This window comes from Chelon labrosus, assembly GCF_963514085.1.
Source record: "Chelon labrosus genome assembly, chromosome: 10".
Taxonomy (NCBI): Eukaryota; Metazoa; Chordata; class Actinopteri; order Mugiliformes; family Mugilidae; genus Chelon; species Chelon labrosus.
The window spans coordinates 25,309,456-25,325,604 of NC_140360.1; the positions used below are offsets into that span (position 1 = coordinate 25,309,456).

A 16,149-nucleotide genomic window follows, 5' to 3' on the forward strand; every position below is an offset into this window, starting at 1 on the left:
CACTTGAGTGTTAAGATCAGTGAAGTAATGCAAATAGGAAATTCAATTGCTGCTTAGTGAAGTAATTTGTGCATTTAAAAAATATATAGTTTAATGACCTCTTTTAATTCATCTTGGACAAACCTGGCTTTTGCTTCCTCCGGAGTCCTTGGTTCTTGTTGCTATAATTGACGCTGCTCTTCAGACTCTCAAATACAGCTGTGATTTTTTTACAAAACTGAAACAGAAATCCACTGTATAATTTACAGAGTTATTGAAACATAAAATTACAGTTTGACTGAATGTAAAGACCAACAACAGTTGTTGACACTGAAGGTGACTGCTTATTGAACCCTCACTGACCACCAGCAACGGATGCAGAGGAAGGTAAGTAAAGAAACTGCTTAATTCATTCATTTTCATATGTCTAGAGTTACCCTATTGTTTTGCTCATTGCAAGTTTATTTCTTTTTTTGTTTTAAATTTAAGTTAATATGCTTAGACACATTTCATTTCATTACTTTCATGGGCTCAAAAGTGGTTGGACAAATTAATATCATAACATCTAGTCTAGCTTTTTTGGATGTTTTTTTTTCCTCAGTTTTTTTTCTCAAGCGGATTTTCTTTACAGGACATTCTGTTTCACTTGCACTTATAACATACACTGGTCAGCCACAACATTATGACCACTTATAGGAAAAGTGAATAACATTGACGATATTGTGATAACATCTTGTTCAATGTTCTGCTGGGAAACCTTTGGACCTGACATTCATGTGGATGTTACTTAGACATGTAGCACCCACCTAGACCAGACCAGACACCCCCACCCCATAGCAATGACACTCCTTGATGGCAGCAGCCATCCCCAGCAGGATGCAGCCTGACACAGACACACACAAAAACGCTTTAGGAACAACTAAAAAAAAACATGAAGAACAGCACAAGGTGTTGACCTGGCCTCCAAATTCACTAGATCCCAAACTGATCAAGTATCTGTGGGATGATCCACAGAGGCCCCTCCCCTCAACCCATAGGACCCAAAGGCCCCCACTAACAACATTCTGTTGCCACACACCACAGGACACCCTCAGAAGGCCCATGTCCATTCTCTGATGAGTCACAACTGTTTTGGAGGCACAAGGGAGACCTACACAATATTAGGAAGGTGGTCATAATGTTAACCATGGATGTCTTAACTCTCCAGACCTTTTAGCTGTTTAACTGATGAAAAAAAAAAAGTATATCATCCACTTTTGAGCTTGTGATAAAAAAGAATCTATAGAAATGATTGTATTTCCTAGAGTCTGTACTTTTAGACCACATTCATGGCTGTGACTTGAATAGTTTTTAGTACACAGCTAAAAATAACAAAAAATGTGTCTGTCCAAACATACATGGAGCTGCAAGTATCTGTAGCTTCTTCGTCTCTTTGTCTTGTGCCCTGTTTGACTTTTTGTCCTCAGTTTACTGGGACATTTTATCATTTGTTTTATATTACCACTGGTTTTACAGGGTTGTGGCTAAAGGACAGCAACAGATTTTTAGATTTACATTCAGCTCTGCACACACCGAGACATATTAAACATGCCTAACAGAGGTTTAAAAGCATTTGTGAATTTGATTATAATCCCATTTATAACAGCTTGAATCCATTGCTGATGTGGTGAAGTATTAAAACGTGTTTTTGGTAACATCAAGCCCACATAGTATGGTTTCTGGCTTCAACAGGCGGAGGTGAAGTTCGGCGGAGCGGCCATGTCCCTGTCGGCTGACCTGAGCTGCCTGCAGGGCACCAGCGGAGCAGAGCATGAGGCGGCGCTGGCAACCCTGGAGAAACAGCTGATCTGTCCGATCTGCCTGGAGATCTTCAACAAACCGGTGGTCATCCTGCCGTGCCAGCACAACCTCTGCAGGAAGTGTGCTAACGAGCTCTACCAGGTCAACCATATGCATGTGTTCAAGTGTGTGTATATACATTCACACCTGTGCACACAGTTCTGTATGTGGCATGCGTCCAAACACCCTCTTTCACCCTGCACATTTAATGCCACATGACAGCAGTGAACACAATGCACATTCACACATGCTTAAGACAAAGCATGCAGATTTGTGTGTGTGTGTGTGTTCAGTGGATTATCAGTGTCTAAACTGGGATGTGTGGATGTTTAACTGGTTTGCTCATGTAGGCTGCATGAAAGTCACCCCATCATGACCCACATTTGGTGACCTAAATGTGTTCCCAGTGCCACTGTGGGTGACTAAACGCACCAAACTAAAAGTCCCCAAACAGAACATCTAAATCAGAAGTGGCTGAATAGACCTCAGTTTTTGAAGTCTGTTTCTACATTTTAATTTACTTCATACTATTTCTTCACTTATCTTGACAGCTGCACTGAAGCTAGGAGTTACTGGGGCATGTGACGAGTATCTGCAAACAGCTCAACTACATTTATCTGATAGGTATTGCCAGATTAAGAGGTTACGTGCAAATATTTCAACGTCAAAATATTCAACTTAACTAATGATTTGATTCATATTTATTAACTGATATATTCATGCTAAATAAAGGCCCTCTTTAGCAGCAGTTATTAATGGAAGACCACAAGTGTCATGGATATATTAATAAAGCTTTTCACTAATAACTAATTGTACAACAATATAAATAGGCATTACATAATTAAAAAATTGTATTGTAAAAGTGTATTTATTAATCTATACATCATTGGATTAAATTGCAAAGTAATTCATTGTTCAGTATTTTAATTGACAATAAATATGTAATAAAAAAAATACAGATGAAATATTCATCCATCAAAAAATAGTTCAAACTAAACAGTGATTTACAAAAACAACATCAAACAGTTTCAAGGTGCATCATTTAAAGTTAGAAATGTATCCGCAAACTCAATTAAGAACATTATTTATCACCAAAAGTGGGAATTCTTTTCATGTTTACGTTTCCATTTCCCTGCTGCTTTTCAAATTGCTTCGTCATTTGGCTCCTCCTTTAGTTTCTACATTTTTTTACAGTTTCCATGACACTTGTGGTCCTCCATAGCTATTGGGTTGCCAGGTTGTAAAGGAATCAGTTCATGTTCCATAAGATGAACACATTCTTACATCAGTGGTCGTAAATCAACGTCGTCTTCTTGTTTACTGTTGGTCTGCCCCACAGAGCATTTACGAAATGCTTTCATTGCATAAGTTTTGTTGTCAGGAAGGTGTTGTTGATGTACACTGGTAAAGTGGATAACAGTGCAGCGGCAGGTGTAGAGTAAACATTACAGTACGTAAACCTTCGTCTGTGGTACCCGAGTACAAATACGCCACTAATGAAGCATAACAACACACGACTTGTCTCTGTTCTCACTGCAGTTGCACCACAACACAACCAAAAGCACATGCAGTCTGTTTCTTAGAACATGCATTGATTCACTTCCTGGCACTCTGCACTCTGTAGTTTTATGGCTGCTATTTCCCAAGCTGGACTCTTTCTGAATCCAATCTGCTAAACAGGACTCACAGCCTTACAGCATACAAACATGAAGCTGCTCTCACACAGTGTGTGTGTTTGCATGTGAACATAATATGTGGAATGGAAACCTAATAGATGTCGCCCCCACTGTCACGATCATGTTCACGACCTTTGACACCGAGAGGTCTGCCTGAAAACTACACTCATAGAAGAAGAATTGAAGTAGAATGAAAAGTTTTTGTTCTTCTACCTCTTCTCCCTAGACATGGTGATGCAGTAAATATAAATCTGGAGCTAACGGGATAGTATTTAGTAGTTAGCACAGACTTCATTTTCAGGTTAAACTAAATGTGAGACCATTTCTTGTGCATCACTGAGTAAGGATATTTTTTCCTCCTCTGGCTCAAACCATCTTTCTGTCTCTATATCAGTCCTCAAGCCTCAGTTGTTGTCTCTGCACCAGCCAGAGGCTCTGATCCCTCAGTCAGGCCCAGTGGCAGCTGAGGCTTATTCCACTATTTCAGGAAGCTTTACCCTGTAACCTTCCATCCGTCCTTTTCTTCACTCGTCTGTCTGTCTCTACATTTTCCCTGTTACCCCCCTGCGACATAAATCTTGCTTTCTGTTTCTGTCTTTATTGGTTCATCCATACATACACCTGTCGCCTAACGTAAAAGTACTAACTTAATGCTCTTGTGTAGTTACTTGACCTCATTCAGATGGTGGCAGTTTAAACAACGGCATAAACAAATTAAATGCTGATGTGGTAGATGTGATGACTGAAATCATGTCCTTGAGTTAAGTATATCAGGTAGTTTTCTAGATAATCTTAAATGAATCTGCCGTAGTTATTGCTGTATGGCTAATACATTTGCTTCACTTATGCTGTCTTCAAATGGTTTTTACTTTGTTCACAAGAAGAGTCCATATTAGCAGTTGCCTCTTGTGGGATTCATGACCAGTTTTTATCTCTACAGTTACTTTGTCCATTTATGACAACTGTTCATTTTCACATAACTCGTCTGTTTAAATTATATCAAGGCTTAAATGTATCTGTAATTCGGGATGTGGCTGCTTTGAGTCCTCACATGTAGTTCGCTGTCTACCAAGACATCACGCACCTCCTCAGCCCCATGTTGTTCCATCTGAAGGAAGCATTACACTTCAAAAAATTGTGCTTTTAACTGTGTGATCAATTCCAAGAATACAGTAGATCGCCTTCGATTTCAATCTGAACTGAAGTCTGTTCTGCCAGAGCACCATTAATTCCATTTATCAATATTTTCATGTTGAGAAATTAAATAATCAGGCACTGATGTGTACTGTGTATAAAATAATCACTCACACTGACAAATCTAGAGAGAAGTATCAGTAACCTGTCCGGCAACTTTTAATGTGTTGTACTTTATTGGTTGTTTTTGCATCATCCGTATGAATGTTTTTTGTCGGCAGCTTGTCAAAAAAAGAGTGCTTTAAAACAACTGTTGTGCCCCACCTGATCAGCACCAAACTGCAGTGTTAGAGACTAGTTGGTTTATTGCAGAGGGACATATAGTGGACAAATAGTCATATATTGCTCCCAGCTAGTGGCTACAAAATGACTAAAGTAGCTTTAAGTGGTTGATTTACTTTGAGATCTTCACTTTGATGTAAAGCATACCAGCCACGAGAACAAGGTCAACAGAGGCTTCTGTGTTATTTATACTTCATTTAGAGAGTGGGAGGGGAAATAAAGGTTACCCAGTCAGTGAGTGTGTGTGTGTGCGTTTGCAGCCCTGTGAGCTTCAGTGTGTCTGGAGAGAAGGAAGCAGGGGATTTTTCCCTGCTTACCATGTTGTTCTTGCCCAGTAACCCGTCCTTAAGCAGGTCTGACTTCATCCTGGGAGACATTTGGGAGACTTTACACATTCTCCAGCAGTCACTCTGACTGATTAATAATACTGCTGCTAATTATTGAAATCCCTGAATGCAGCAAGTGTTAGGTGTTGGCAGGCATGGATGACTGATGAGACAGTGGTTAGAGGCTCCTGCACCCACTTTAGTACTGGTTAAAAGACCCGGAGAACCAAAAGACAAAGACTTTAAATGTGTCAGTGTCCATCATTTCATGTCTCTTGGTGGAGATTGTGTTTCTCCAGGATACCCGTGCATGTCTTTGTAATAGTTCTTCTTGTCTTTGAGGACATTTTGTGTTTTTGAGGTTACACTAGTCTCTTTTTGATTGTTTTACATCTATTCATAGGTTTGTTTATTGTACACAGATTTCTGAGACTTCCTAACATAAAATATGAAGCCTGAAAGTCCTCTGTAGTAGCTAAACCATTGTGTGATCAATTCCAGGCATAGATCCCCTGTCATTCAGCATTAAGTGCACAATTGCAACCTTATAAATTATTACTTCTTGTGTCCAGCCATCGCTGTTCCAGGCTCGGACCACCATGATGGTGAACAGCGGCCGTTTCCGCTGCCCCTCCTGCAGACATGAAGTGGTGCTGGATCGCCACGGTGTCTACGGCCTTCCGCGAAACCTGCTGGTGGAGAACATCATCGACGTCTACAAGCAGGAGGTCAGCAACCAGAACGCCATGAGGTAAACAGAGATGACAAGGAGTTGAATGACACCAAGTCATATGACACATAATTTTATATTTATTTATATCCTTCTCTTCAGCCCCGCCCCTCTTCCTCCACCAGCTGCTCAAGTAACATGCTCAGACCATGAGGGGGAAAAGGTGAACATCTACTGTCTCACCTGTCAGGTTCCCACATGTTCACTCTGCAAAGTGTTTGGGGCTCATCAGTCCTGTCAGGTGGCTCCTCTGACAGACGTATATCAGCAGCAGAAGGTGCGTTATACACTTCATAAATCATCATTCATGTATCTAGAATGTCCAACTACACTCATGCTGTTTCTTCTATAATACAAAAATCCTTGAGAGGAGAAAAGCAGTTTTCTGCCCTCAAATGTGCAGCCTGTGCCCAAACGTCAGTGTGACTTCTTATGTCTGTGTCTCCATCTTCCATTACATTTTTATTAATGGCAATGTTTAAAAAAATGTATCAATGCATTTTCTTTTGTTTCTCAGGATGAGCTGAGCGAAGCAGTCACTTCTCTGGCGGAGTTCAGTGACAAAGTCCAGGGTCTGATCGATGAGCTTGAGGAGAGCTGCAGAAACATAGAGGTGTGTGTGATTTACATTCATAACAAATCCTAACAATGTGTGACAAAATATGAGAACAACTTTTGCGTCGGCAATTAATGTTAATAATCCATCAAAAAGTAAATAACATTTGCAGGTTTGCAATTAAATACTAGTATGAGATTAACAAATAGTTTATTGTCTCGATTTCTAAAACGGCATTAGCAAGTCACAAGTGACTGTAAATGTTATTAAATCATTAATAATCATCACAATCTAATGAGTCTACGCTTGTGTATTTTATGGCAGTCAAGCAGTCTCCAATGAACTAAAGATTAATACAAACAAACAAACAAATGGAATTTCCTTATTATATGACTTATGGCGGCACAGTGGCGTGGTGTTTAGCACTGATGCCTCACAGCAAGAAGGTTCCGGGTTCGAATAATAAATCAATTAATTACACCTTATAAGGCTTTAATATGATATACTTTAATATAAAGTAACTAAAAAGCCATGAATCTGACCTCGTACTGCTGTTCCTATGTGACACTGTCACTGAATATGTTTGCCTTGTTAGCTTATTTCCAGTGTCATACCTATCGTATGTAATTCATGCATTGTGTGAAAACACTCAACATCTAAAGTGTTCATTAAGTTTTGTGCTCCAATCTTCACTCTGCCCTCCACAGGAGAACTGCAAGACTCAGAAACAAAGTGTGTGTGACAAGTTCAGCCGAATGTTTTCCATCCTGGAGGAGAGACGCACGGTCAGAGTTTGTACTTCTTTGATTTCACGGACATAAACACTGAAATATTAGTAGATAAAAAAGAAGATGTGCATATGTTAATATCAGTAACAATACATGTGAGTTGTCATCATCATCATGGTATCATCATGTCTCTTTTGTATGGTGTTTGACTGCTCCTGCTCATATTAGGTGATTTTTGTGTCTCAGACATTTGAAATTGAATGTGGTGTTCCTCAAGGAAGTATTCCCGGTCCTATTTATGTTTGTTTTTGCATCTTATTTATAAGGCACTTTACTCTACAATTCTTATTCTTACTCTTATTCTTGAAGGCGATGACGCAGCAAATCAGCTCTGAGGAGGAAGAGAAGACAGGTCACGCCCAGTCGCTGGTGCGTTGCTATGGAGACAGCGTCGAAGCCAACAGCAAGCTGATGGAGAGCGCAACGAGCAGCATGGAGGAGCCAGACATGGCTGCTTTTGTTCAGGTGTGCAGCACGTGTTTTTTTCTACATGAGCAGGCCATCAGTGTTCAGTGGTTATGGATGTTTTATTTTTATGGTGTGTTTAATGGTTCTGTGCTTTTGCTTCTTAAGATAAATCAAACTTGTGTTAACTTTCCTTTCAGATTTCAAGAGATCTGATCACAAAGTGAGTAAAGGACCATTTCAAGTTTACATTCTTTGATTAGATGTAGTTAGGTAGTTTTTTTCTAAATTAATCTGTTTCATTTGGATTATGCTGCTCCCTCCTGCCGTTCTGTTCCCCTTTCTTTACTTCGTCTTTCCTTCATTTCTCCTATTCATCTGTCCTCACTTTCCTCAGAGTGATCACAGCGTCCACCTCCGGTCCATCCGAGACTCTGAGACCAGGTTATGAGAATCTGAGTCACTACAGCTTTAACTTTGGCAAACAGGAGGAAGCTCTGAAGAGCATAGACTTCCTCAAAGGTTAGAAGAGAAACTGTATTTTTAAGTTTCTGATTAATTTGCATTAGGGGGAAATTACATTCAATTTCACATTTTAAGAAAAAATGTTTTTTGTGAAAATGTTAACTGCAACCTGCAGCATCATCAAATACCTCTCTGCGAAAAACATCATATTATTTTGTATCTTATGCCTTCTAGAAACAAGTTTGGATAGATTACAAACTAAGTAACAGGATCTGTAATGGAGTATTAAAGGTCTGAGTCTAATTCATAAATAGAACGTCGCTGCAGCAGATAAAGCATCCAATGATTGGGTCAGAGAGGGGTGAACATTCAGAAGTTTAAATGTCATGTAAAGCACCATGAAAACACATCAATCAAATTTATTTTATTTTATAAAATAATAATATTTTATATTCAGTATCGTATTGTTTTATCAGTTGTGGAGGATGTTCCTGAAGAACTAGAGGTGGATCCAGAGCCAGAGGAACCCACAGAGGAAGCCACAGTAGAAGCTGCAGTGGAACCCAAAGAGGAACCCATAGAGGAACACATAGAAGAACCCACAGAGGAACCCAAAGAACCTTTGATCAAGAACACAGAAGCAATACAATGTCAAGAAACCTCAGTATGGGACATGGAAGTTGTTGGACCAGTTAAAGAGCTGATTCCAGTGCTGATATCCCCACCAGTGAAACCAGAACAAGCACCAGCGGTGATACCATCAACTCCAGCACTGATGAGAGATGCTGAGGAACCTGTTGAGGAACCTGCTGAAGAAGTTCCACAACAGGAGACTGAAAACTTGGACTCAAATAATGTGAGATCCGGTCAGATTAAAGAGGAGGAGAAGGAGGTGGAGGAATGTGAAGCTCCTGCTCCAGTTAAAGAGGGGACCGTATGCCAACAGCAGGAGGGCATGAGCACACAACAGGTACAGTACCACACCTTCACTACACCTTTAAATGTGAATGAGACCTAAATTAGACCTGCTAATAGTCAATTTTTCCAGTAATCCATTGTTCACTTGTAAGTGATAATTACATGGCAGTTGTACAGCGATGAAAGTGTTGTGTGTCTTATATGTGTGGAAATTAACTTGACGAAAACAGATTTTCTTTCAGCACATTCTTCGGTGCTAAACCTTATCATCAGTCTCTCCAACATTCCGCTCTTTCTTCAGAGGACCACTGAGCCCATTAACTACAATGTGTGTGTATGTGTTTTACATCCTGGGAAACTATTCTTCTTCAAGATACATTTTATTGATTTGCTGCCTTCCGTGCACTTTGGTCACTTCAACTCATAAAGACTATATATTTGATCGTTTTAAAAATCGCTGCATGACGCATTCAAACGCCTCAACAAGTCTGGTCTGAGACTGAAAAGTTAGCTTTGCATTAGTCAACTTTGTGGACACAACAATCAAAACCAGAGGAGAAACTGTAAATAACCATGGGTGCAAACACAACATGAATGACGCTAAATGAAGGTTCAGATATTGCCGTGTCCTTGAACGCATCATCAATAAGTTTTCTCAGAACAGTTTTGCACACATTTGCATCAAAACACAAGAATCTAGAATTAGAATGAGAGATGGACAGTCTTAAGTGCTCTTTCTGACAGTTTTCAGTTGAGTACCTCCAGTCCAGTCTGCTGCTGGATCAGTTAACCAGTCTATGAAAGCACTGTTAAAGGCTGCAGTGAAAAGCGTAAGAAGTATGTTTACAAGATATTACCACAATACAGCAAGTATTCAGGTTTGTTTCTGACACACTGTTAAGATCCAGTCTGAAAAGATACCAGTCCATGAAATAAGGATTGGACCCAGATTAAAAGTTAAAAGTGAAGTAAAATTAACAGTATAAAACAGACTGTAAACTTTCTTGTAGTCAATGGGCTGAAACATGCTTGTGTGTGGCCTTTTAACTCTCTTCCTTCACATATCAGTGTGAAGGAGGAGAGGCCGAAAGACGAGATGTGGAAGGAGTGCAGATGAAGGAGGGAATGGATGCTGTGTTTTACCCCAGCTGGTACAAACCAGGCAGCTGCAGGTTCAGCTCTGTCCTCTCTGCTCTGGAGGAAACCCTGCCCAACATTTATGATGCAGAGCAGACAACGTGCTCACCACCGCCGACCGTGGATCCTCCTTTGGAGGCGAAACCAGAGGCCGAGGCTCACGACACAGTCCAGCCCACGTCTGAACCCCAAATTCAGCTACAGCCTCAACAGATTCAACTCTCTCAGCTTCTGTCTGGAGGTCGGGATCAGCCTGAACCCGAACAACCTCCACAGGGACCTGAGCTCTTTCTCCACTTGCAGCCCCAACAACACGCAAAAAACCTATCCCAACCTCTCCTTGTAGAGTCCGCATCTCAGCCTCGGAAGATGCCGGACAGTGCTTTCACATCTGTTGCACCACATGTGCAAATAACTCGGCAGACGGCAGGAGTTGCAGGTATAATTGAGGAGGAGGAGGAGGAAGAGGAGGAGATGCAGGGCTGGGTGTGTCTGCCAGGGGCTGCGGACAAAGGGTTCAGCCTGGTGGAGGACAGTTTTGATGTTGGAGAGGACAGTTTTTCTGATGGTAGCAAACACGCTTTGACCATTCCATCAGAGGATGTTTGTCTTCAGAGAGGTTTTCCAGAAATGGGTAACTATGAGCTCAGTGAAACAGACAAGAGAGAACAAGCTGAGGATATTTTAGCTCTTAAAGGAGCATCAGAGCTCAAAGAAGGATGGCTGAGAGTGAGCGAATGCGAAGCCGAGATGATAGAAGAAGGGCTGGGAAAGAGAAGTGAAGAGCTGGAGAACGATCTCTGTGGTTTACACGAGGATGCTCTGGATGCGAGGGAGGATAGCTCTGAAGTGACACATTACAGCTTGGATGGAGATGATGGTGTGAAGAGTGCGAATAACGGGATGCTGAGCTCCAGAGATCCAGAGCTTAAGGCTGGTATTTCAGAGAACAAACACAAGGATGACGAGAGCAGAGAGGAGCCTGATGTCTTTAATCCCAACAAAGCTGAAGAAAAAATAACCTCCTCTGTCTCTCTCCAGGTCAGTGTCGTCTAGCTTTACCGCCATCATCATCATCACCATCACCATCGAACAGCCTCTTGCACTCTTCACCCAGCTGTTGTTGTGGCTGCACCTCCACACTGTCTCCTTCTCTTTGCTGCTCATGATTTACTGAGTCACTTTTGCAGCTTGGTGGCTTCATCATTTTTATTTTTTTTTTGTGTTGGAAAATGTGGAGGAAATAGAAAGGAGGAAGCAGAGAGATGAACTGGCCGTGGGTGTGAATGTGAGTGTGAATGGTTGTCTGTCTCTCTGTGTTAGCCCTGTGATAGACCAGACTGGAGACCTGTCCAGGGTGTACCCCGTCTCTCGCCCGATGACAGCTGGGACAGGCTCCAGCAGACCCCGCGACCCTTCACAGGAATAAGCGGTTACAGAAGATGAATGAATGAATGAATGTCCAAAAGATGGACACAAATATGACTCCAAATGAATGCTAATATTGCTTTAAGATAAGATAAAGACAATCCTCTAATTTATCCCACAGTGGTAAAATCTGCAGTGTTGCAGCATCATACAGTTTAAAGGACAGTGCACACAATAGATAAAAAAGTAAACATTAAATAAACACAAAAAATGGAAAATTAAACACAATAAAAAGTATATATATATGTGGTCTACTGGGAGCAGGCTTGGTTGTTGAAGCAGCCAACTGCTGAAGGCACTGTCCACTGCTGTTATAGCTGGAAGAGGATATGAAAGGTTTTCCATCAGGGAGGACATGCTTCTATCCTCCGATCACCCACCACCTCCACAACTGAGTTGCATGGCAACTCAATTGCAGTCTTGCAGGGTCAAGAGGGCAGCCCAGATCAGAGGCGGCCTTCTTCACCAGTTTGTTCAGTCGGTTTTTGTCTGCTTCTGAGATGCTGCTGTTCCAGCAGACCACTCCATAGGAGATAGCTCATCCCACCACAGAGTCACAGAGTACATAGTGCTCCTTGCACTCCAAAGCTACCTAACCCATAGCTAGATGTGTAAATTAGCAGCTGCTACATACATGATAGCCTGTTTCCCCTACCCAGAACAGACTAAAAATGTATTATAGCAGGTTTAACGCTACATTGCAAAACTTTTGTCTCCCTCAAAACTTTTGTCTCCCTCTTCAGTTTGTAGTCTTCTTTTCTTTCAAGGCTTGTCCAACTCTATCTCTCTCTTTTTTTTTTATCTGGAGTATCAGAAACTTTTCTTGGACCATTTCTAGATTCTATTTCATACTTCCTGGAGACAAGAGGAGAACATTGGTTATATTCGTAACTCTTCTTTGTTCACCATGCTCCTAGGTGCTACTCCATCTCCATCAGTCCAGTTTCTCCCCTCTTCAGTTTTTGAAGTCGTTGCCAGTTGATATAAATCAGTGCTACAGCAAAGAATATCTCCACAGACACCAGATTTAAACGGAAATACAGAGGGATTTATCTTTATCAGAACTGCATGAACTTGTTTGTTTTAAATTAACTTTTAAACCAGGTGAGTTAGCCTTCCTCTTTTCCTCCAGTATTCCTCAAAGTTTTCCTTTTTTTTTTCTGTGCAACATCATTTCATCACCTTTCTCCTTCATGTCAAATATTTTCATTCTTTTTCTCGTTGCCCTCTCCTGTCCTCATTACCCTCATCCACCTCTCCCTCTCTCTCTTTTTCCATCCATCCCTCCATCTCTCTCCAGGCTGTCACTCTGCTCTTCTACCTGTTGACCTTCCTGGTCATCCTGCAGAGGGTTTGGGCTTACATCGGCTGCTTCATTTGCACATAACACCAGCCGGAGACACACCCATCACCACTGATGCTCAGCTCAGGTATACGCACCTGCTAGCTGCACCTGTGCACAAGTGCTGTGGAATGCTTTTAGTTTGGGAAACAAGAGCATTTTATATATATTCTTGGATTTAAAGAGTTTAAATCCAAATTGAGGTGTCCAGAACTTCAACCACTACCATACATGTCATTAGTCCTCATGAAAATATTCTGTTTGAGTAAATCCTACTATGAGTACTTCATAATAAAACTAAAAGAGATGAACATGAAAGCGAAACAACAAACTTTTAAATACTACATTTGGCTTTTTATTACAAATTTACATTAATCCTCGTAGCAACAAGGAAACGAAATTATAAAAGTAAAATGCAGAGCAATTATTTGATTATCAGTACAAATAAAAACTGAAAATAACCTTCTCATCCTTCAGTTTATTCTTGACTCTGCTGACACCTTGTGGTAGAACCTTTTAATTACAGTTACATTCTGAGCCAAAGTCATTAAAGACTTTTTATTTACATCCAATAAAACTAACCAACTGAAAATACTGATCAACTATATAACCTTTGGCCTGACAACCTTTATAAAAGTTAACTTATAACTTACAATATAATTTCCCTGATGCTTTCTTTTTCTACTTCAGCAACACTAATGTCACTCATAACACCCTTTCACTGTCTGTGTTATGATGCAAATTGTTTGCATGTTCATGTAAAAAGCATGAAATATGCATTTAAGTGTCACCTTTTTCTAAAGCGTCTCAAAATGTTGCATGAAGTTCCTCTGTAATAAATCAGTTATAGAAGACACAGTTCATTCTTTTTGTTTGTGTTGTGGTCACTGAAAACAGAAAGCTATTCGTTGAGGATTAGCCTTGGTGTATTGACTCCTGCTGTGTCATACAGTCAAACTGTGAGACAATTAAGCTACAGTGTAACACTGGAACTTTGTCAGCATAAAAAAGAAAAGAAAAGAATAAGTCAGGTAAGATGGGAAATACAGCTCTTGTCTTGTCTGCTTTTTTATGTTGTTGTTGTTGTTGTTGTTTTCAGACAACTAGATAAAGTACATTGTCTGCAGAGGTATTTAGTAGACACGTCCACTTACAGTCAAACTGCTTTTAATCAACACTCATAGTCATCATAGTCAACTTTCACAAATCTGCCGTCTCTGCTACAGATGGAGACTGAGACAAGGAGCCTTGCTCACCCCAGTCCTCCCCTCTCCTCCTCCTCCTCCTCCTCCTTCACCCTCAGCGAGGCTCCTCGTCGGCCCAGTTTCTCCTTCTCCTGGTTAAACCCCCTCCACAAGAAGAAGTAGAGGAAAGGCAGGAGCGACTGGAGAGGAAGTTTTGCCGTGAAGATAAAGAAGGACGCACTTCACTCCAGCGCCACAGTGTTTTTATCCATCAAGTTATGGAGACAAAACACAAACTGAGCTGTCTTGATCCAAGCCAGTCCTGTTAGTCTCTTATGATCTTTGGATATGTTTGTAGAGCACATGTGTAGCACTTTACACCCGGACTTAATTTGAAGTGTGTAACTATAAGTATCAGGAATAGTAGAAGAAGCAGTGGAAGTGGAACTATTGTACTTGTGATAGTAGTAACTGGCAAAAATTGTATCAGTTGCAGAAAAGGGGCTATAATTAGTTCTAGATAAAAAGAAAAAGAAGTGGTAGTCATGAGAATATGTTTACAATTTTCCTTTTATTTTGAAAACAATGCATGGAGATAATCACATAAAGTTGTTTTAAAGTTCGTCTGAGGTAGAGGTCTGAAAAGCTGCATGTCAAGTGAAGCATTAGATGTAACAGATGTATCAGAGGAGTGGGTACAGCTAAGTTGAGTCAATGCAGAATAGTATCAGATGTATTTTTATTCAAACTTTACAGGAAGCTCTGTATTGGCGACACGTTTTGAGTTGATTCACTGTTAATTTTTGAACATCACATTGAATTCAGTGTTTCTTTGATAGTGACAAGAATTGTTTTTAAGCCAGCATTCACTGCAGCAGTGTTTTGTGTGCAGTTTTGAATGAGTAGTTTATGTTGTCTGTACACGATTGGCTCAGATGATTTGGATTTGTTTGACACATTTCTAAATGAGATAAATCTGATCTTGCTCCCCCTAACTGTCGCTTATGTTTGTGTGAATGTAGACAAATTTGCTGGCGATTTTATAAACACATTTATAAAGCAGCAAAGAAGAAAACACAAATGATATCTCACCCCAAAATATTTCAACAGTTGCTCTTCTCTGACAACATTTGACCGTGCTGGAAAAGAAAGTCTCAGAAAAATCAGTCGCTGGAAAAACTGAGAGACACAACTTACAGTTTGTAGGACACGCCTTTAAAATAAAAGCAAAAGAGGCATTCATCATTTGGTACACTGAAAACTTCATGTGGAAATATATCATTCATGAAAAGCTACCAAATTTTTGAATTTAAGATATACAAAAAGAGTGAACATCAACATTTCTTTACATCAGACCGACATGTACCATCCTCAGTTATAATGGTGAGATGGGTGAGAGGTGGGGTACACCCTGGACAGGTCTCCAGTCTATTGCAGGGCTAATACAGAGAGACAGACAACCATTCACACTCACATGCACACCTACGGACAATTTGAATCACCAATGAGTGCCTGGAGAGAACCCACGCAGACACACGGAGAACATGGAAACTCCACACAGAAAGGCCCAGTCAGCCTGGATTCAGACCCGGAACCTTTTTGCTGTGAGGCATCAGTGCTAACCACCACACCACTGTGCCCCCCAACAGCTTTCATTTATTTTAAATTAACGCTGAACACTATAACCTTAATGAAGTTTTAAAGCAGGGCTGATAAAAAGATCAGCAGGGCTGTCATCAGATTTAAAATGTACTATCCTCTTGTGACCTTAGTGGACAAAAATGTCCTGTTGAGTCCATTATAACCACATTTTTTAATCTCACAGCAATGACATGATATTTACATCAAGTCGTTTTTTTCATAAGTAACAACAGTGACTTTAAGTAATGAAACTGGCATT

The 16,149-nt window shown here is 40.5% G+C and overlaps 1 protein-coding gene across 1 annotated transcript; it reads left to right on the top strand.

Moving 5' to 3' along the window:
* The first annotated feature begins 1,692 nt into the window (after nt 1–1,692).
* trim101 (tripartite motif containing 101) lies at nt 1,693–11,879 on the top strand. The gene is given in 12 exon segments (XM_084554144.1): nt 1,693–1,920; nt 5,869–6,047; nt 6,129–6,303; nt 6,544–6,639; nt 7,290–7,367; nt 7,680–7,835; nt 7,976–7,998; nt 8,173–8,297; nt 8,717–9,210; nt 11,337–11,348; nt 11,352–11,383; nt 11,385–11,879. Coding segments are annotated over 12 exon segments (1,641 nt in total). The 5' UTR covers nt 1,693–1,737; the 3' UTR covers nt 11,473–11,879.
* Nucleotides 11,880–16,149: the final 4,270 nt, after the last annotated feature.